Source organism: Pipistrellus hanaki, assembly GCF_964339955.1.
Source record: "Pipistrellus hanaki genome assembly, chromosome: 16".
In the NCBI taxonomy this organism is placed as follows: Eukaryota; Metazoa; Chordata; class Mammalia; order Chiroptera; family Vespertilionidae; genus Pipistrellus; species Pipistrellus hanaki.
Genome location: NC_140518.1, coordinates 21,016,413 through 21,033,706, shown reverse-complemented (window position 1 = coordinate 21,033,706; position 17,294 = coordinate 21,016,413). Strand labels below are relative to the sequence as shown.

At 63.1% G+C, this 17,294-nt stretch overlaps 2 protein-coding genes across 8 annotated transcripts in view; one reads left to right on the top strand and one right to left on the bottom strand.

Moving 5' to 3' along the window:
• ZNHIT3 (zinc finger HIT-type containing 3) overlaps positions 1-5,442 on the bottom strand; it is a 28,810-nt gene extending 23,368 nt beyond the window's left edge. For 2 of the 6 annotated variants that reach the window (XM_084864229.1, XM_084864225.1), the window contains exons 1-2: positions 5,310-5,442; positions 4,526-4,604 (exon numbers count right to left, since the gene is read on the bottom strand). The gene's annotated coding sequence lies outside the window, so the exon portion shown is untranslated. Of the gene's footprint in view, positions 1-4,525; positions 4,605-4,765; positions 4,784-4,822; positions 4,986-5,309 lie in introns of those variants that run through there. The other 4 variants (XM_084864227.1, XM_084864226.1, XM_084864230.1 and 1 more) reach the window with 4 other exon arrangements.
• Positions 5,295-14,674, top strand: CA4 (carbonic anhydrase 4). 2 transcript variants are annotated; one of them, XM_084864219.1, is made up of 8 exons: positions 5,295-5,423; positions 10,456-10,506; positions 11,225-11,380; positions 12,004-12,149; positions 12,273-12,353; positions 12,621-12,684; positions 12,867-13,033; positions 13,883-14,674. In XM_084864219.1, exons 1-8 carry the CDS (start codon positions 5,366-5,368, stop codon positions 14,075-14,077), a joined length of 918 nt encoding a protein of 305 aa, XP_084720345.1. In that variant the 5' UTR covers positions 5,295-5,365; the 3' UTR covers positions 14,078-14,674. The 2 variants fall into 2 exon arrangements, with proteins under 2 accessions (XP_084720345.1, XP_084720344.1); XM_084864218.1 differs by lacking the exon at positions 13,883-14,674 and adding an exon at positions 13,174-13,854 and having other exon boundaries at positions 12,867-13,109.
• Positions 14,675-17,294: the final 2,620 nt, after the last annotated feature.

The following is a 17,294-nucleotide window of genomic DNA, read 5'->3' as shown; positions in this document are numbered from 1 at the left end:
TAGAGCAGCGTTTTTCAACCGCTGTTCCGCGGCACACTAGTGTTGCCTGGTGTGCCGTAGGTGCAGACAAGACAAGAATTTTATAATTTTTCACTATTTTGTTTACTTAATATTTCATAATAAAGTAATTATAAAATACTTTCTTTGTGTTTATTTGATTCCTATTCAAGAGAATTACTTTATATATAGTCAATATAGGCACAGAGTTAAATTTTTTAACATTTTCTAATGGTGGTGTGCTCCGTGATTTTTTTCATGAAACAAGTGTGCCTTTGCCCAAAAAAGGTTGAAAAACACTGCCTTAGAGGTCCTTCCACTACAAAGCCAGAATGTAAATGAATCCACTTGGAAAATACAAGGAAGCGCAGTCAGACCTCAGCCTCCTGCCGCTGTCAGCCTGAGGCGGAGACGCGGAGAGAGGCGGGGAGAGCAGGGAAGCTTTTCTGAGCAGAACATATGTCCTCGCCCCGAGCCGGATTACTCCGTGCTTGTTCCTGCTGTTATTATTTCAGAATGTTCAGGGGCAGCCGTGCCTGCCTGCCAGGCCCTCTACTAAGGAAGCCCTTGTCTTTCCCCAGGACGACCCCCAGCACTCTGTCCCTCTTTTCGCTCCTGCAGGATTCTCTCCACAGAGCGGAGAAAGAAGGTAGAGTTGAAGGTGGTGGTAAAGGATGGTAGTAGAAACTGCTGTTTGGGTTCTGTACTTATGTGTTTGCTAAAACACTAGAAAGTTATTTTGATTTTCTGAACTTATGCATGCTCTCCCAATACTCCATGGAGGATGGTCTGAATGTCCCATTGATTGTGATCTCACTGGTCATCGAAGCACATTCTTCTGAGAATCAGATCAGCTCCATTATCCAAATATCTCAGCAGCTACGGATAACTGAATTTCGGTTGACTCAGGGGTCCCGGAATCAGAAGAGCACAAAATTATCCTAAATTGCATCAGTAGCTATTGTAACAAATAGTGCATTCCTGTTGACTCAGTGGTCCCAAAATCTGGACAGCACAATGCTAAATTGCCCAGATGGTCCCAGATAATGTGTTTCTGTGGGTTCAGTGATTCGTAGATAACTAACTTGCTCACGAAACAGGTTCCTCATTCCAGACCCAAAGATGTAATCGATCCCTTTGTGATATTCTGCCAATGGAAGCCAGATGTGGCGAGCTGTGCGGGGCCGCGGGGTCTGGAGCGCTTTTGCTCCCTCGTATGCCGCCGGCCTTCAGTAAATGACTCCACGATTCGGCTTTTTGAGGCGTCCTTTGTGAGATGGGGGTTACACCACAACCGGGGCAGAGGGACTGCAGCCCTCAGGAAAGGAGCTTCCCTGTCTCTGCAGGGACCTGGCAGAGAGCCAGGCTGGGGAGTGGTGGAGCTGCAGCCCTTGGTTAAACCTTGTACTACATGTGGGTTTAATCTCAAGATCCAGGGATGCAAAACCTGCCGTCTCTGCAAACCTACTTATCTCCCAACAAGAGGAGACCGCAGAAAGCCCCGGGAGCTGGAGGCAGGTGTGTGTGTTGTGGGGAGTGAGATGGCATGGAGAGAACATCAGGGCGAGGGAGACCAGGGTTCAAATCCCAGCTCTGCTCTCTCCTTACTGGGCAACCTGGGCGCTGTCACTGCCCTCTCTGAGCCTCAGCTTCCTCTCTGTAACTCAAGGACCCCTGTCCCTTCCTAGGGCCGAGGGGCTGAGGCTGTTTCCTGGCCTAGAAAATCAGGATCTTGTTATCTACCCCTCAAGATCGGCCCAACCTTCTAATCCCAACGAACAAATCCTGTCCGTCTGGTGCCAAACACCCCTCCAGTTTCCTCTCCGCACTCTCCCCCCACTAGATGCTCCTACCCATCCAGCCCACCTCCGAGCCCTTTCTCATTGTTTCCTCTGCCTGGATTTCCCTTCCCTGTGGGGATTAACAACTACTAGTCTTCTAACACTCAGCTCGCCTCCTCCAGGAAGCTTTCTTCGATCCCCCACCTCCTGGCTGGGTGAGGTGCGGCTGCCCGGGGCTCCTGTAATATCACTGTGGCCCTCAACAGCGAGTGATGACAGCTGAGGTGTACTGAGCACTTTCTAGGCGCCCGGCCCTCTACCAGACCCTTCACCCAGCACCATCCAGTTAAATCCTAACCACACCCACGGGAGGGGAGGGAGGTGTCCTCTGGGTGATCAGGACGCTGACCTGGGGGAGGCGAAGGGTAAGTGCCCAGGTTGGGATGTGAACCAGGGCGCTGTCATGCCAAAGCCCATGAGAAGCTCTGTCTGCCCACGTCGCCCCTCGCACACAGGCCTCTGACCCGTGGACACCACGCGTGCAGTGCTGAGAGAGGTGCCTCGGCCCCACTCTGCCATCGGAGTCCCAGGAGGGGCCGAGTCCGAATCTGGCGTTTTCAGGGCCCGGGCAGTAGTGGCTGGGGCTTCCCTCTTGCCCTTCAGCCTTGCTCACCCCACCCTCAGTCTTGGAATCTCGGAAGAACCCTGATGCCACGGCCCCTCTCCTGGGCTCGGCCTCCTGTCCCTGGCCACCTGGTGCTACATCCACACCTGCCTGGGGTCAGGTTTAATCCAGGTAGAGGGACCTCCCCTTAGAGGTCATGGTCACGTGTACGAATGTGTCCCACCTGGCTTCAGCTCACTGAATTCTCACATGTGAGAGGTATGGTTTTCATTTTACAGATGATGGGCACGGAGGCCCTGCTGACATCACAGAGCAAGTGGAGGGGACCAGACGTGACCCCAGGGTTGTCTGACGCCCAAGCCCTCTGGCTTCCCCCGTGCCTCCCTCCCGTTCCTGGAAGGGCCGTGTATGTGCACAGCCCCAGAGAGTGGGAACTATGATTCAGCGCTGCGTCCGTCCGTGGTGGGGTCAGGCCAGTGTGACACCCAGGCGGGTTGTGAAAGTCTGGGATGGGCAGGGGCAGGCTCACAGCAAGCCCAATAACTGTTTATTGGCGGGGGTCAGAAGGGCAGAGATTACCATCCCCACCTCAGAGATGAGGAAGTTACAAAAAGAGAGGAGTAGGGAAGTTGTCCAAGGTGACCCCTGAGTCAGAGGAAGAGCTGGGATGAAACCCACAGCCTTGGTGTATCTGGACGATGCTCTGCCCAGTCCGGGTAGTGGTGCCCATCCGTTACCTCCTCCCCAGCCCAAGCTTTTTCTTTATGCTTAGAGAAAGGGGGGAGGAGGGAGGGAAGGAGAAAAGGAGGAAGGGAAGAAGAGATGGAGAGGGGGGGGGAGGGAGAGGGAGAGGAAGAGGGAGAGGGAAAAGGAAAGGGAAAGGGAGAGGGAGAGGGAAAGGGAGAGATAAACATCCATCAGCTGCCTTCAGTACATTCCCCAACCAGGGATCAAACCTGCAACCTTCTGGTGCACAGGATGACACTCAACCAACCGAGCCACACCAGCCGGGCTCTCCTTCTCCATCTTGCTGCCCCAAAACACAACCACAGGGGGAGCACTGACCTGAGAAGAGCATAATTACCTAGGGAGCAGCTCCCCCTCCCACCCTCCTCTCCCCTGGGGGCCCCCAACGCAATGGATTTTGGGAAGCGAATCCAAGAGTCGCTGATCCCCTCAACCCCACAAATGTTTCCAAGTCTTCGTCCTGCCAGGTGGGGCCGGCCGGCCTGGGGTCACGGAGAGGTAGACCTCATTCCCAGGAACAGGCTGCTCCGGCCCCACCTCTTGCCCGGCCCCAGTCCTGAGAGATTTACAGCCCCGAGAACAGAAATCCACTTCCCCAGAGAAGGCCCTGGAGAACCCCTCCCCATGGTCACTGGCCCAGGCCGGTGACTCAAGTCTGAAGCTGTGAGGACAATAGCCCCTGAGCCCCATGGCGGCCTCTGTGAGATCAAAGCTGCTCCTGGGGCTGAGTGATCCTGGGCCAGGAGCGGGTAGGCGGGTGGGGAGCTCTATCCAAGGAGGAAGCCTTTTACCCAGGTAATTCTTGGAGGGGGGGGCAATCCCTTCTCAGAGGTCCCCAGCCCAGGTTCAAAGGCTGGTGGGGGCTGAGCAGTTGGCAACAGGAGGGGAAGGGCTTAGATCAGAAAACGGGGGCTTCCTGTTGATGGATGCTCTCCCCTCCTCCACTGCCTGGCTCCCCATCCCTCTTCCTCATCTGAGTCTGAGATCCCCAAACCGCCACGGAAGCCCGCACCCAGGCGCAGAGAAAGGGAGAGGAGAGCACCGACACACAGCTCAGCACCCGCCCCGGACCAGAGGCAGCTGCCCCTCCAGGCCCCCACCCCGGCATGTCACCCCCAATGCCGGGCCGCCTTAACGGAACCCTTCTTTCCCCAAACTCGCCGGAAGATGCTGGCACATGCGAGAACGAGGGGGCCCTTTCCCTCGGACACCCTCTCTTTTCTCTCCATCGCACCGTCTCAGGGTGGAGGCTGGCCGCCCGGGACCGGGCCTCCCCCGGACCCCGCAGGGGTCGTGCTCATGGGGCCCCTTGGCCATTCGTTTCTCCATTCTGCGCCCCCCACCCTCCCGCTCTGGGCGTTGCACGGACACTCACGGAGATTCAGGGGCGTCTTCACTCTGTGTTGAAAGAGGGGTCTTTGGTCTGCTTGGAAGTGAAGTTCTCAGGGAGCAGCCTGGGAGGAGAGAGAAAACGAAAAGGAACCGAGAGTCAGCGGCCGCGGCCGGGGAGAGACGCGCATCCCTCAACTCCGTCTTCCCGCCCAGCAGCCTCCACCGCCCGCCCCAACCCTGGGCCCCCCGAGGCCCCCTATGCACCCGGAGGCCCCCTATGCACCCCGAGACCCTCCAGGCCCCCCGAGGCCCCCACGGCCCCCCGAGGCCCCCTATGCACCCCGAGACCCTCCAGGCACCCCGAGGCCCCCACGGCCCCCGCGGGCTTCTCCAGAGGCCAGAGCGCGGCTCAGGGCGCCGCCAAACTGGTCCAGGTCCGGACTCCGGGCACCTTGTGTGGCTCAAGCACCTCGCGATGCTGCTCCCGGTTCCAAACCAGCGCCGGTGTGGAACGGGGGGCGGGGGGCGGGGGGCGCCTCTGGGAGGAGAGGAGTTGGAGTCGGCCGGGGCCTCTTTCCTAGAGCAGGGTGGGGGTGAGGGTGGGGGTGGGGGTGGGGGTGAGGGTGGGGGTGGGGGTGAGGGTGGGGGTGAGGGTGGGGGTGGGGATGAGGGTGAGGGTGGGGGTGGGGTGGGGGTGGGGTGGCGGCTCAGGACAAGGGGAGGGAGGCCCCGCCAGGGGGAGGAGCCGCCACCCGCGCCCCGTGGACCGGGCCCCCTCCCGCCGCGGCTCTGCTATAAAGCCCGGGCCTCATGGCCGCGGCACCCACGGCGGCCTCCTCGGCGCGACCCCCGGCTCGGCGGCGGCGTCTGTGCTGCGCGCAGGATGCGGTTGCTGCTGGCGCTCCTGGCCCTCGCCGCCTCCCGGGCCCCGGCCCGCGCAGGTGAACGCCGGGCCCGGCCTGCCCCTCGGGTGGCCCCGCGCCCCCGCCCCGGCTGCGCCCGCGGCTCCGCTGCGCCGGCTGCGCGTCCGGCCGGCGGCGCGTGCGCGGGGAGCGGGGCTGCGGGCGGCGGGCGCGAGCGGGCTCGTGGGCGCACACCCCGGCCACGCGCCGTGCGGAGAGCGTACGCGCGGTGTGCCCGCTGTGCGCGGTGTGCGCGGTGTGCCCGGTGTGCGCGGTGTGCCCGGTGTGCGCGGTGTGTCCGCTGTGCCTGGTGTGCCCGGTGTGCCGGGTGTGCCTGGTGTGTCCGCTGTGCCCGGTGTGCGCGGTGTGCCCGGTGTGCGCGGTGTGTCCGCTGTGCCCGGTGTGCCCGCGTGCGCGCGGTGTGCCCGGTGTGTCCGCTGTGCGCGGTGTGTCCGCTGTGCCCGGTGTGCCCGAGTGCGCGCGGTGTGCCCGGTGTGTCCGGTGTGCCCGGTGTGCCCGGTGTGTCCGCTGTGCCCGGTGTGCGCGGTGTGCCCGGTGTGCCCGGTGTGTCCGCTGTGCCCGGTGTGCGCGGTGTGTCCGCTGTGCCCAGTGTGCGCGGTGTGTCCGCTGTGCCCGGTGTGCGCGGTGTGCCCGCTGTGCCCGGTGTGCCTGGTGTGTCCGCTGTGCCCGGTGTGCCCGGTGTGCGCGGTGTGTCCGCTGTGCCGGGTGTGCGCGGTGTGCGCGGTGTGTCCGCTGTGCCGGGTGTGCGCGGTGTGCGCGGGGGCCCCGGGCGCGGGGAGCGGGGGGCCTGGGGAAGGATGCGTTCCCGCCCTTTCTCTGGCGGTTCCTGGTCTCTCCCCCCCACCGTTTGTGGCTGTGCGCCCCGCGGGGCTGAGGGCCGGGGTGGGGGTGGGGGTGGGGGGCTGACCCTTCCTCTCCGCCCGGAGCTACGGCAGCACATTGGGTGTGGCGGGTCCTGGGCCCCCCGCCCCGCTCCCTCCCCTGCGCTCCTGGTCCCCGGGGCCGCGTGGGGAGCCTGACCGGGGACATCCGGAGACCCGAGGCCCCCGGTAGAGCCGGTCTGTCCGGCCAGGGTGATTTTCGTTTAAAGATTAATGGTGAGGCCAAGCTCTTAATTATTCTCCTAGGTGGGAGGTGGCAGGAGAAATGTGTTAATATTTGATAAGGAACTGAAGGCTCTTCCAGCGGCTGCGCGCGGGGACCGGGAGGCACGGTTTCTACCACCTCCCCGGGGCACCTCCTTCCTGAAGCCCCACCTGCCGGTTCCCAGCTCAGTACCCCGAAACCTGCTCTTGGCGCCCATCCCACCAAACCTCTTTCCAAAGCCAGATGCACACACACACACACACATACACACACCCCTTGGAGCATGGCTGGGGGCGAGGGAACCTCGGCTGCAGGGAGAGGGGGTGCGGGTGCGGGACAGACTTGGCCGCTGGGGGAGGAGGGCCGGGATGCAGGGCATCTTGCAGACACTCTCAGGAGGGGAGGAAAGAGGGGGGGAGGGGGAAAGACAGGGAAGGGGTTCCGAGCTGGACTCCCCAGGATGCGCCCCTGGGGCCTGTGAATTATTTTGAGCTGAAGGCAATCGAAAAACTTTTACACCCCTCCCTGGAAGACTTTACATCGGGGACCTTTGCCAGTCCTGAGCTGTAGGCGGAATTGGCTCTTGATGGCTTATCTATAAGGCAGGGCGGGCTTCTCACGGCCGCACATCTGCTCTTCCTATTGTTTGTGAAGCCCCAAGGCGCCTCGCCTCACCCCTCGCCCAGAACGCCATATGGACTTCATTTTCCCTTTCTGGGAACCGCTCAGCATGTGGGGCTCCCACCCGGACGGACGGACGGCATTGAACGTGGTCATGCTCGCTCGTGAATCCTGTCTGCTCGGCGATCAGGCTGTCCGGAGACCCCGGGAGCCAGAGGACTGTGTTCCTCGCTTCCTTCCACCGCAGGGCGGGGACATGGCTATTTATAGAGCCGGACCTTTGAAACCTGCCTAAGCAGATGGGCTCGGCTAGAGAGAGCAAGGTTTTGCAATTAATTCGGATGTTTTGTGGCCGTGTGGCCTTGGGTAAGTCACTCTCCGCTTTCTCACTGGCAAAGCAGGAGAGTGGTTAACTTCACGGATGGTGTGCAGGGTCCCCGTGGGTGGGTGTGCGTGCTTAGGGTGGTGCAGGATGGCTATGATGGCTCTACCGCTGCCCCGAGCCAGCCAGCCGGGGCCTGATCTCCACTGCCCCCTCACTCAGCCTGTGCTCCTGTGGTCCCTGGCCCTGCCTCCCTGCAGCCATTTCATCCCCTGGGGACCGTGAGGCTGGGGAAGGGCTGGCTGCCCACTGAAGGCCCCAGAGCACCTGCTGCCATGAGGAGGGGAGAGCATAGGGGCCCCTGCAGCCCCAGCCTCCGGGCCAGGGCCAGGGCTTGCTGAGACTTTGCCCCAGGACATATTCGGGTTTCGCTGAGCTGGTTTTCAGGATCCCTTCCTCCCCCCCAGAGTGGGAGGGTGGGGTGACCAAGGTCCAGCAGAGGGAGATTCCTCAGCCATCCCGAAAGAAGGGGGGCCGGGGGTGGGAAGGTCAAGGGTGGGGACGTTGGCTGGGAGATTGATGATGGCGGTTCGGTCTCTCGCGCTGTTTCTGGCTAGGGCTGGTAGGCTAGTGGAACCTGGAGCGTGGAGTCAAGACCGAGGTGTGGGCAGCCCCGCTCCTCCCCGGGCCCCCTTAGCAGGGGGCTGAGACAGAGTGGGGAGCCCTCAGCAAGCGCAGCCTTCTGGTGAACGAACACAGGAGCCTGGGCTGGTGTGTGTGACCTGCCGCCTCTTGCCTAAAAGCCAGCTGTCTACCCTCGGCCCACAGGCAGACCTGACCCCTGGCCTTGGCCCCATCAACATTGTGTTTTCCTGCCTCCTGCCTCCTGAAGAGGGTAGTTACAAGAGCATTCATCCAAGCAGGTCAAAAGTTTCTATGATTAAGACAGTGGATCAGAGGTTACCATCACAAACACAGGAGCCCTAGCTGGCAGGAAGGAGCAAATTCCTAAGAAAAGCTTAGCCTGAACCACTTCTTCACCGCCGGCTCCCGAGGCTCTGGCTTAAGTAAGGCTTCCCTTGGAGTGGCTTTCCCACCCAGTCCCACTTGACCTTGGAGGCCCCGGCTGCCTCCGGGACCTCTGAGAGGGGAAGACGCGGGAGGACTGTAACCAGGAGCTCCTCAGCGGCCCAGGTGACCTCCCACTCATCGCCTCCTGGGACACGCACTCCTGCCCGAGGAAGAGCCTGGGGCTCAGAAGTCCGTGAGCTCTCCCGCTGAGAGAGAGAGATTAAACCAGAGGCAGAGGCAGAGGCAGCCAGGGGACCGTTCGGGCCTCAGAGCTCCTGCCACCCGCAGAGGGGCCCGCAGGGGGAGCGGCCGCTCTGCTGTGCAGAGAGGACTCATGGGGAGAGGGGTTTCCAGATGCAGCAACTCCCAGGGGCAGCAGAGCCCTGTCCAGGGGAAGACACTCAGGGACTGTCCGTCCGTCTGGGAAAGCGGCCGTCCCAGCAGGGCAGGGGAAGCATCTGGTCCAGAGCTGGGGGCCTTGATCGCCCAAGGTGGCCCTGAGGGTCCCAGAGCAAGAGGGTGTCCGGCTTTCTGTGTGCTCACTCCTGGCTCCGACTCTTCCTCCCCCTCCCTAGCGAGATCCTGCCCGCCTCATAGCCCCCTCCCGCCCCTCCTCATGGCTCCCTCCCCTCCTCATGACTCCCTCCCCACTCTGACCTCATCCCAGGGACCCCAGAGAAGGTGGGTGTGGATGGGGGGGCAGCCCAGGCCAGAAGTGGGGGGAGGAGGATATGCTCAGAGGTCTGAGCTCAGCGGAGTGGGAAGCCGTGCTTTTCTTAGGAATTTCCTCATCCCTGAATTCTTTCCAGCCTGGCTTTGGCCATCTGTGCACGTACAAGAGGCCGGAGGGAGGGAGGAAGGGAAGGGAAGGGCTCAGCAGGGACGTGACTGAGTTCCAGGCTACCCTCGACGCTCCCGACGCTCCCGCCACTGCACTGAGTCCTCCCCACAGCCCAGCGAGGGGGGCGGGGTTGTCCCACATTACAGATGGTAAAACTGAGGCTCAGAGAGAGTAAGCGACTTGCTCCTAAACCCACAGCTCCTCAGCCAGAATTCCAGCTCCAGCTCCGGATCAAATGCTTTGTCTACCCTGCTGGTCCAGCCTTTAAAAAAATAAAATAAAATAAATTTAAAAAAATATATATATATGGATAGACTTTAATTAGAGCAGGTTCAGGGTTACAGAAAAGCTGAGCAGAAAGCAGAGGGCTCCGTGTGCTCCCTCTGCCCCTGCACAGTCTCCCCCGTGGTCATGCATGTGTGTGGCATGTTTGTGGTGCAGCCTTTTTGCAGAGATGAGGGGAGGCAGAGCTGGGGTGAGGACCTGAGTCTGCCTGGCCCCCAAACTCACGAACGTGGGGAGGTGGGTCAGGGGCAAAGGCTTGGCTGTCTCCCTCGCTGTGGGGCTGTGAAAGTTTAGCCAAGAATGAGTCTTATTCACCAGAGGGAGGGGCCAGCTAATCTCCTGGAGGCATCGCCCCCCTGGCCACCTCTGGGAAGGCAGCCAGCACCTGGCTGTGCCGTCCTAATCCCTCTCCCCCCCCCTCCCCTCCCGCCCAGGTTTGGGCTGGAGGAGGGGGCGGGGAGGCTGGTGAGCAGCCATGGGAGAGTGTGCAGGCCGAGCCCTGGGGGCCTCGGAGCCCGGCCTGCCCGGGGAAGGAGAACCCAGAACCCTTGTCCTGGGGAAGGAAGACGGCAGATGAGTCACAGTTCTTGCCCCATCCCCACCCACAGCTTCTTCCTAAGTGTCCTCACCCGGACCCGAGGGGGGCCCTGACGCGAGGGAGATTAGCAGCCTCTGACCCTCTGTGTGCGAGCACGTACACACACACACACACACACACACACACACACACACACAGTTCATGGGCGCCCCTAGGGTGTACGTGTGCACCGGTACACGGACGGACACGCGTGCGCAGGCCTCACCTCCCGCCTCTCTCTGCCCAGAGTCACACTGGTGCTACGCGGTTCAAGCCAAGGACTCCACGGGCTGCCTGGGTAAGTCCGTGGCCCTGGAGGCTCCAGGTTGCCTTGGAGACACAGGATGGTGGGAAGGATGAAGGAGAATGGTGCCCGCCAGCCACATACCAGCTCTGAACACAGGCACACACGCCTGCCTGTGGGTACACACGCCTGAGCCCGGGGGGCCCTTTCCTGGCACCCCCATCGCTCCCATCCGGAGGGTTTGGCTCTTTCGAGGAACAAATGGAGACCTGCACTTTCTCCTCAAACACTGACCGCCTTCCAGGGCAGCTTTGGTCCTGCCTCTGTGGCCTCTGTGGCCACAGGCCGATCATATTGTTAGCCGAGTGCATTGTGATGCGCTGAAGCTGAAAGTGAAGTCCCTGGAGGGGAGATGCAGGGGGTGCCAGGCTGCGAGGTCACCAGGGTTAGGGAACCAGGCTCCTCCCTGGGTCACACCCGCCTCCAGCCCTTCCAGGGGCCCCTCCACACCTGCCCAGAGCCCTCCCCTCCCCCTTTGAACTCCATCACCCAGTTATCACCACATCTCTCCCCGCACAGCCCAGCTGCCCCCTCCCCAGAGCTCACAGCCACCTCCTGGCCCCCCTGTCCCACCCTGTCCCACATCCCTGCCAGGCCCAGGGCCTTGCCACACGTGAGCTGGGTGCTTGCTTGGGCCTGACCTCCGTGGGGCAGAGGAGGCCACAGCCGGGGGGCCAGGCACCCCGACCCCGCCCGCCTCCTCTCTGCTCAGGGCCGGACCGCTGGGGCGGACAGTGCCAGCAGGACCGCCAGTCCCCCATCAACATCGCCACCCCCCGGGCGCAGGTGGACGACAGCCTGGGGCCCTTCTCCTTCTCCGGCTACGACAAGAGGGAGAAGTGGAGCGTCCAGAACAACGGGCACTCCGGTGGGTCCCCGGGGGGCAGGATGGGGGGGTGGGCGGCCGTGGGCACCAGGCCAGGGGCCCTGAGTTCCCTGAGGACAGGAGGGTGCACAGGCCCCGCTCCGCTTTGCTGAGGAGAAGCTGGGAGCTCGGGGGAGGGGAGGGGCAGGACCGGCTTTGGAAACCGTCATCAGATCAGTCCGCTGGGACAGGAGTGGGGGCGGGGGGGGGGGGTAGGAACGGAGGAGCGCCGTGTGCAGAGGTGAGGATGTGTTACAGCCTGGGAACCGCGTGTGGCTCACAGAGAGAGAGGCTGGGAGGGCCGGCAGGTCCCCGAGGGCTGAGGAGGTGGCCATTCCCCTGAGGACGCCAGGGCACCGTGGAGGGGAGGGGGGGGGGTGTTGGAGCCAGGGAGGGACCCAGGGAGTTTCCTGTTTGGGGCAGTGGGAGGTGTGCAGAGGGAGAGGCAGGTGGGGGGGCCAGGGAACGGTCTAGGGCTGGGCCGCCCATCCTGTCCCCTCCCGCCGGGCCAGGCCTGAAGCCCACAGAGGGTGGGACCCGGAGTTGGGGTCTGGCTTGGGCGGAGCTGGGAAGGGTGGCTGGAAGGAGCTGGCGGTGGGTACAGGACCGCCCTCCTGCGCCCTCAGTGATGGTGTCGCTGGGGAGCGGGGTCTCCATCGCTGGAGGTGGCCTGGCCTCCCCGTACCGGGCCAAGCAACTGCACCTGCACTGGTCCCGGGAGCCGGACGCCGGCTCCGAGCACAGCCTGGACGGGGAGCGCTTCGCCATGGAGGTGAGGGGCCCTCCTGGGGTGGGGCCTCGCTGGGCTCTGAGGAGCCTCCTCAGAGGGGAAGGGGGTCCAGCCCCTACCCCCCCCCCCCCCCATTTCCCTCCCTTCTCTCTCACCGCCCGCCAGATGCACATCGTACATGAGAAAGAGAAGAAAGAGGCCCAGGACGCCAAGGACGAGATCGCAGTGCTGGCCTTCCTGGTGGAGGTGGGCCCTGCCCCCCGGGTCTGAGGGGCTGCTTCTTAGGGTCAGAGACCGGGGATTCGAGCAAGACAGGAGGGGCCTGGGGAGGCCCCTTGTTTCTCATGACTTGTACACCCTCCGGGGGGGCAGTGCGGGGAGCTCAGAGCCTCTCAGAGTCTCAGGTTCCGAAGCTGCCTGCCCTCCGGACCCCAGACCGGGAGAACACATTGGGGTCACCACCACCAGCTCCCCACAAGCCCCTCTCTAGCTTTCCCCCTCCCCCTGTTCCAGGATGGATCCAAGAACGAGAACTTCCAGCCGCTGGTGGAGGCCCTGTCTGCTATCCCCAGACCCAGTGAGTCAGGAGGTCCAGGAGGGGGCCTGGGAGTGATGGGAGGGGGGGCCTGGTTCCTCCAAAGGGGGGCCAGGCTCTCGGAGGGAGGTGTGTGAGGGGGTGAGGGGGATCAAAGGCCCGAGAACCCCCTCCCTCTTGCCTTCCACGGACTGCCCCTTTCTCCCCCCCCTCTCCCTCCCCAGTGATGACCACCACAGTGGAGGAGAGCGTCAGCCTGTTTGACCTGCTCCCGGAGCAGGAGAAACTGAGGCGCTACTTCCGCTACCTGGGCTCGCTCACCACGCCGGGCTGCGACGAGAAGGTCGTCTGGACTGTGTTTGCGGAGCCCATTCAGCTCCACAGGGACCAGGTACACAGGGCCCGGCTGAGGGTGCAGCTTCCACTGCCCCGCTCCCCAAAACCACTGCCCTCGACCCCCCCCAGAGGTCCCCTGGGCTGGGGAGGGGCACCCAGGCAGCGGAGGGCCTGCTGGATGGATCCCTGCTGGAGACAGGCCGGAAAGGTCCCAGCCGGCCTGTCTCTGGGTTCAGGGCTGGAGGGGAGAGGCTGTGGCAGGCCGGTCGGGGTGTCAGAAAAAGACTTCCAGGCTGCACCCCGGAAAGGAGGTGGGAGTCGGCCAGCTGAGGGCAGGGGACTTGGGTCGTGGGGGCCGGCCAGGAGCAGCTGAGAGCCGGCTGGCGGAGCCACCGCGGGGAAACAGGTCATTCCCTCCACAAACGGCCCTCAGTCCCTGTGGCACACTGGCCTGTGGGGATGCAGCCGAGAGTCCGCCCCGCCCTCCTGGCACTCTGCTCCCGGACAGGGAGACGTTCTCACAGAGCGGTCCTTTCCCTGGGCCCTTGGCAGCTACATCACCTGGGAACTCGCTGGGCATGCAAATTCTCAGGCCTCACTCCTGACGGAGTCAGAAAGTCGGGGGTGCGGCCTGGCAGTCTGGGGCCCGGCAAGCCCCCAGGTGGCATGCATGCAAGTCCCGGGACCACTGTTCTGTGGTAACAGCGACAATAGCTGTAATCCTGGGCCCTCCATGCTGCCCACGGGGGGCTGAGGGATGCTAACGGGAACGGAGGCCACCAGTGCCCAGCGCCTCACACCTCGTGCTTGTCATCCACGTGGGAACGGAGAGGGAGGGCTCAGAGAGGCCGCGTGAGTGGCCTGGGGAATCCAGCTCCCCTGTCCCTGTCCCTGTCCCTGGCAGATCCTTGCGTTCTCTGAGAAGCTGTACTACGACAACGAGCAGAAGCAGAAGATGACGGACAACGTCAGGCCCCTGCAGCGCCAGGGGCAGCGCCCTGTGTTCAGGTCCCAGGCCCCCGGCCAGCTGCTGCCCCTGCCGCTGCCCGCTCTGCTGGCCCCCACGCTCACCTGCCTGGCGGCTGGCTTCCTCCGATGATGGCTCACCTCTGGACATTTGACCTCCGCCCTCTGCCCTCTGCCCTCTGCCCTCAGAGGGCGTGGGCCCCCTTCCTCTGCTCCCCAGGTTGGACCTGGATGACGATTGGAAGAAATACAGATATATTTTTAGAGAAACCTTTCTCGGATCTGTTTTGAGTTCCCACAACTGCCCCTGCCCGGTTCCCCTCAGCTACCCCCTGTACCTGGGGAGGGAGGGGCCGTGAGGCCTGGGGATGTCCTCGGAGCAGGGGCCCCGGGGGTGTGAACTCCCTGTCTGCGCCCCACGTGGAGGGGTGCGAGGGCACCTCGGAGCCCACAGAGGCCCCCGCCTGCGCCCTCTCCTCTGTGCCAGGGCCGGAGAGCGCGGGCTGTGTGTGGCTGCAGCCTGGGCGGGGTGGGCGACAAGAGCTCATTTATCTTCTTTTCTTTCTTTCTTTCTTTTCTTTTTAAATAAATCTTTATTGTTCACATTATTACAAATGTTCCTCATTTTTTCCCCCCAAGAGCTCGTTTATTTTCTGAAATACTTCTTGAGTGTCTATGCCTGCCCGCCTGGAGTTCCCACCAATAAAACAGACACGTTGTTCAAGGTCTCAGAGGCCCTGCGTGCTGTGGAGAGAGCTGGTCAGGAAGGTGGGCGGGAGGGCCTCGTGGGGAGGGACATCCGGAGGACTTGCCGGAGGCCAGGGAGGAGGCCATATGGAGCCGGGGAGGAGGAGGAGGAGGAGGAGGAGGAGGAGGAGGATGGAGAAAAGAGACAAAGAGATGGGGGGGGGGGGCGGCGCTCAAAGTAAGGGCCGTTGAAGTAGGACATTTCAGGGATGCTGGTTTTGGGCGTGAGGGAGCCGGGGTGCAGGGTGAGGCTGGGGGCAGGTGGGGGCGCTGTAGTAGCCCAGGAGCTGATGGGTCAGAAAAGAACGGGGAGGAAAGGGAGTCACAGGTGAATCCAAGGGTCCCTGGCCTTGCCCCAGGGAGCTGTCCGGGAAGTCCCTACCACCACTCTCCGGCCCCTCAGTGTGTCTGGTGATGTTTCCCTCCGGGACCCGAGGAGGCAGGGAGACTAGGAGGGGCGGGTAGGTATGTGTGTTGGGGGGAGGAGGAGGAGGGGCGGCTGGAAAGCCAAGGGAGAAGGAAACAAGGCCCACTGGTGGGTCCCAGGCCAGGCCAGGAGGTTTGAGGGCCCCAGGCTCTCAGACCTCCTCATTCAGGGCAGGGCTGGGTAGGGAGGAGCCTGCCCTTGAGGCCTAGGAAAAGGGGACAAGAACAGGCGTGCTGGTGAAGAGAGCCCCTCAGGGCCGGGGCGCTGTGGGGACCACCTCTCTACAGGCTCTGTCTGGAGGGGGGGCTCCCCCAGGGAGGTGCATGAGCCGGCAGCACACGGGGATCCCATTCCCCAGCGTGAGGAGCTGAGAAGCGCTGGCCTGCTGGGTCTCGGAGTTGGTGGGAGGAGGTGAGCTCCAAGCCCTCTTTGACCCCGATACCCTCAGAGTCCCTGCCCGCCCCCAGCCAAGCCTGGGACGCGGGAGAAAGGGCTGCTCCCCCTCCCTGTTCCTCTTCGTGACCAAGAATAAGCACCCACCTCCTTTCCCTGGTGACCACACGGCCGTGGGTGGCAGGCGGGGAGGAGATTGCATCACCGTGGCAACAGCAGGCAGCGAGTCAGCGGGGGGTATGTGGACGCTGAACCTGTTCCCTTTGGTTCCCACAGCAGCCTGCAAGGGATCTAAGTTGCACACACACACACCCCCACCCCCAGCTCAGGGCTCTTAGAAGCCCTCCCACCTCCCCCACCTCCCCTCCCCCCGTTTCTACCCCCACCTCCCGGCCCGGACCCTGCCCTCAAGGCAACGTTCAGGGAACAACATGGTAGCAGCACCAGGAAGTCCCAGCTCTTTGCAAGAGACTGGGGAGCCTTGGCCTCTCCAACCCTGGGCAGAAGGCACACCGCCCTCCTCCCTCCCCCTGACCCCACAATCATAAACAATAATAAACCTGGCCAGTGGGGGCCAGAATGGGCACAGCTTGTCCGGGGCCCAGGGTTCAGGCCTCCTCCCAGCATTCCATCTGCCCTCCCGGCACCTGGCGGCGGGGGCCGATGCCGTCAGCACACCACTCAGAGCAAGGTCACTCCTGGCCAGTCCCCCGGGGGTGGGCAGCCGCCCCCTGCAATCGGCTCCCCGCCCTGGAGTGGAGGCCGAGGGCAGTCCCTCTCGCAGCATGTGGTCCTGAGAGCCTCCTCTTCTGGGTAAATGGCTCCCCCAGTGCTGCCCGCCACCCTCAGCCGACCCCTCCGGCTCAGAGACAACAGGAGGCCAGCAGCCGCCCCTCGTTCACAGAGAGGCCCAGGCACCCTCAGTCACTCCTCGGCCCCAGCGTGGCTCCCGTGCCCCAGCCCTCTCCTCTGGCAGTCATCTGAGGGAGAGGGGCCTCCGGGCCAGGGGCAGGGGAGGGGGTCTGCGGTGCCCTGTCCCAGCCTGCCTCCACTGGCTGCTCTGTCCCCGGCGGGCAGACCTCTGACCCCCTGTTTAGATGTGGCATCCGGGTGGGAGCCAGGGCCTGAACATGCTCCCTGTGTGTTTAGATGACTCTTGGAAAATAAACTTCCCCGATCTTGGCTCTCGGTTTGCACACTTGCTGGCCCTGCTTCCTGTGGCTCAGATCTGAGCGTGCAGGGGCGGGAGGCAGAGGTGCAGGGAGGGTCAGAGGATGAGGGTGCACGGGGGGGGGGCTCAGGGTCAGGGGTGGCGGGCTGGTGCAGGCCCCTGTAAAAGCAGCGGCCACGAAGCTCCAGGGGCGCCTCTCCCCAGACCACGCGGTGACCGGCACCCTGTGTGGTGTGACCCCGAGGCCTGGTGCTTATGGGCGGGCTATGGGTGGGCCTCGTTCACGGAGAGGGCCCGGGGGCGAGGCGGGCTCTGCAGGGCCGCGTCCCACCCGGAACACGGAGGCCGGCTTCCCTGCACAACGGGCTCGGCATCCCCGGGCCTCGCTGCCCGTGACCTCGGGAGGAAGGCCAGGCCGGTCTCCCTGGGTGGGGTGCCACGAGCTCGTGCACCTTGCAGGACACACTTCAAGCCGGCTCTGTTTGTTTATCCGAGAAGGGACAAAGGCATTATCTCCTGGAGAGACCCAGGGCTTGTCCCGGGGCCCAGGCGCCTGCCCGGGGAGGGGCTTCCTTTGGAGGGGGCTGCGGGACAGACGGAGCTCCGGGCCAG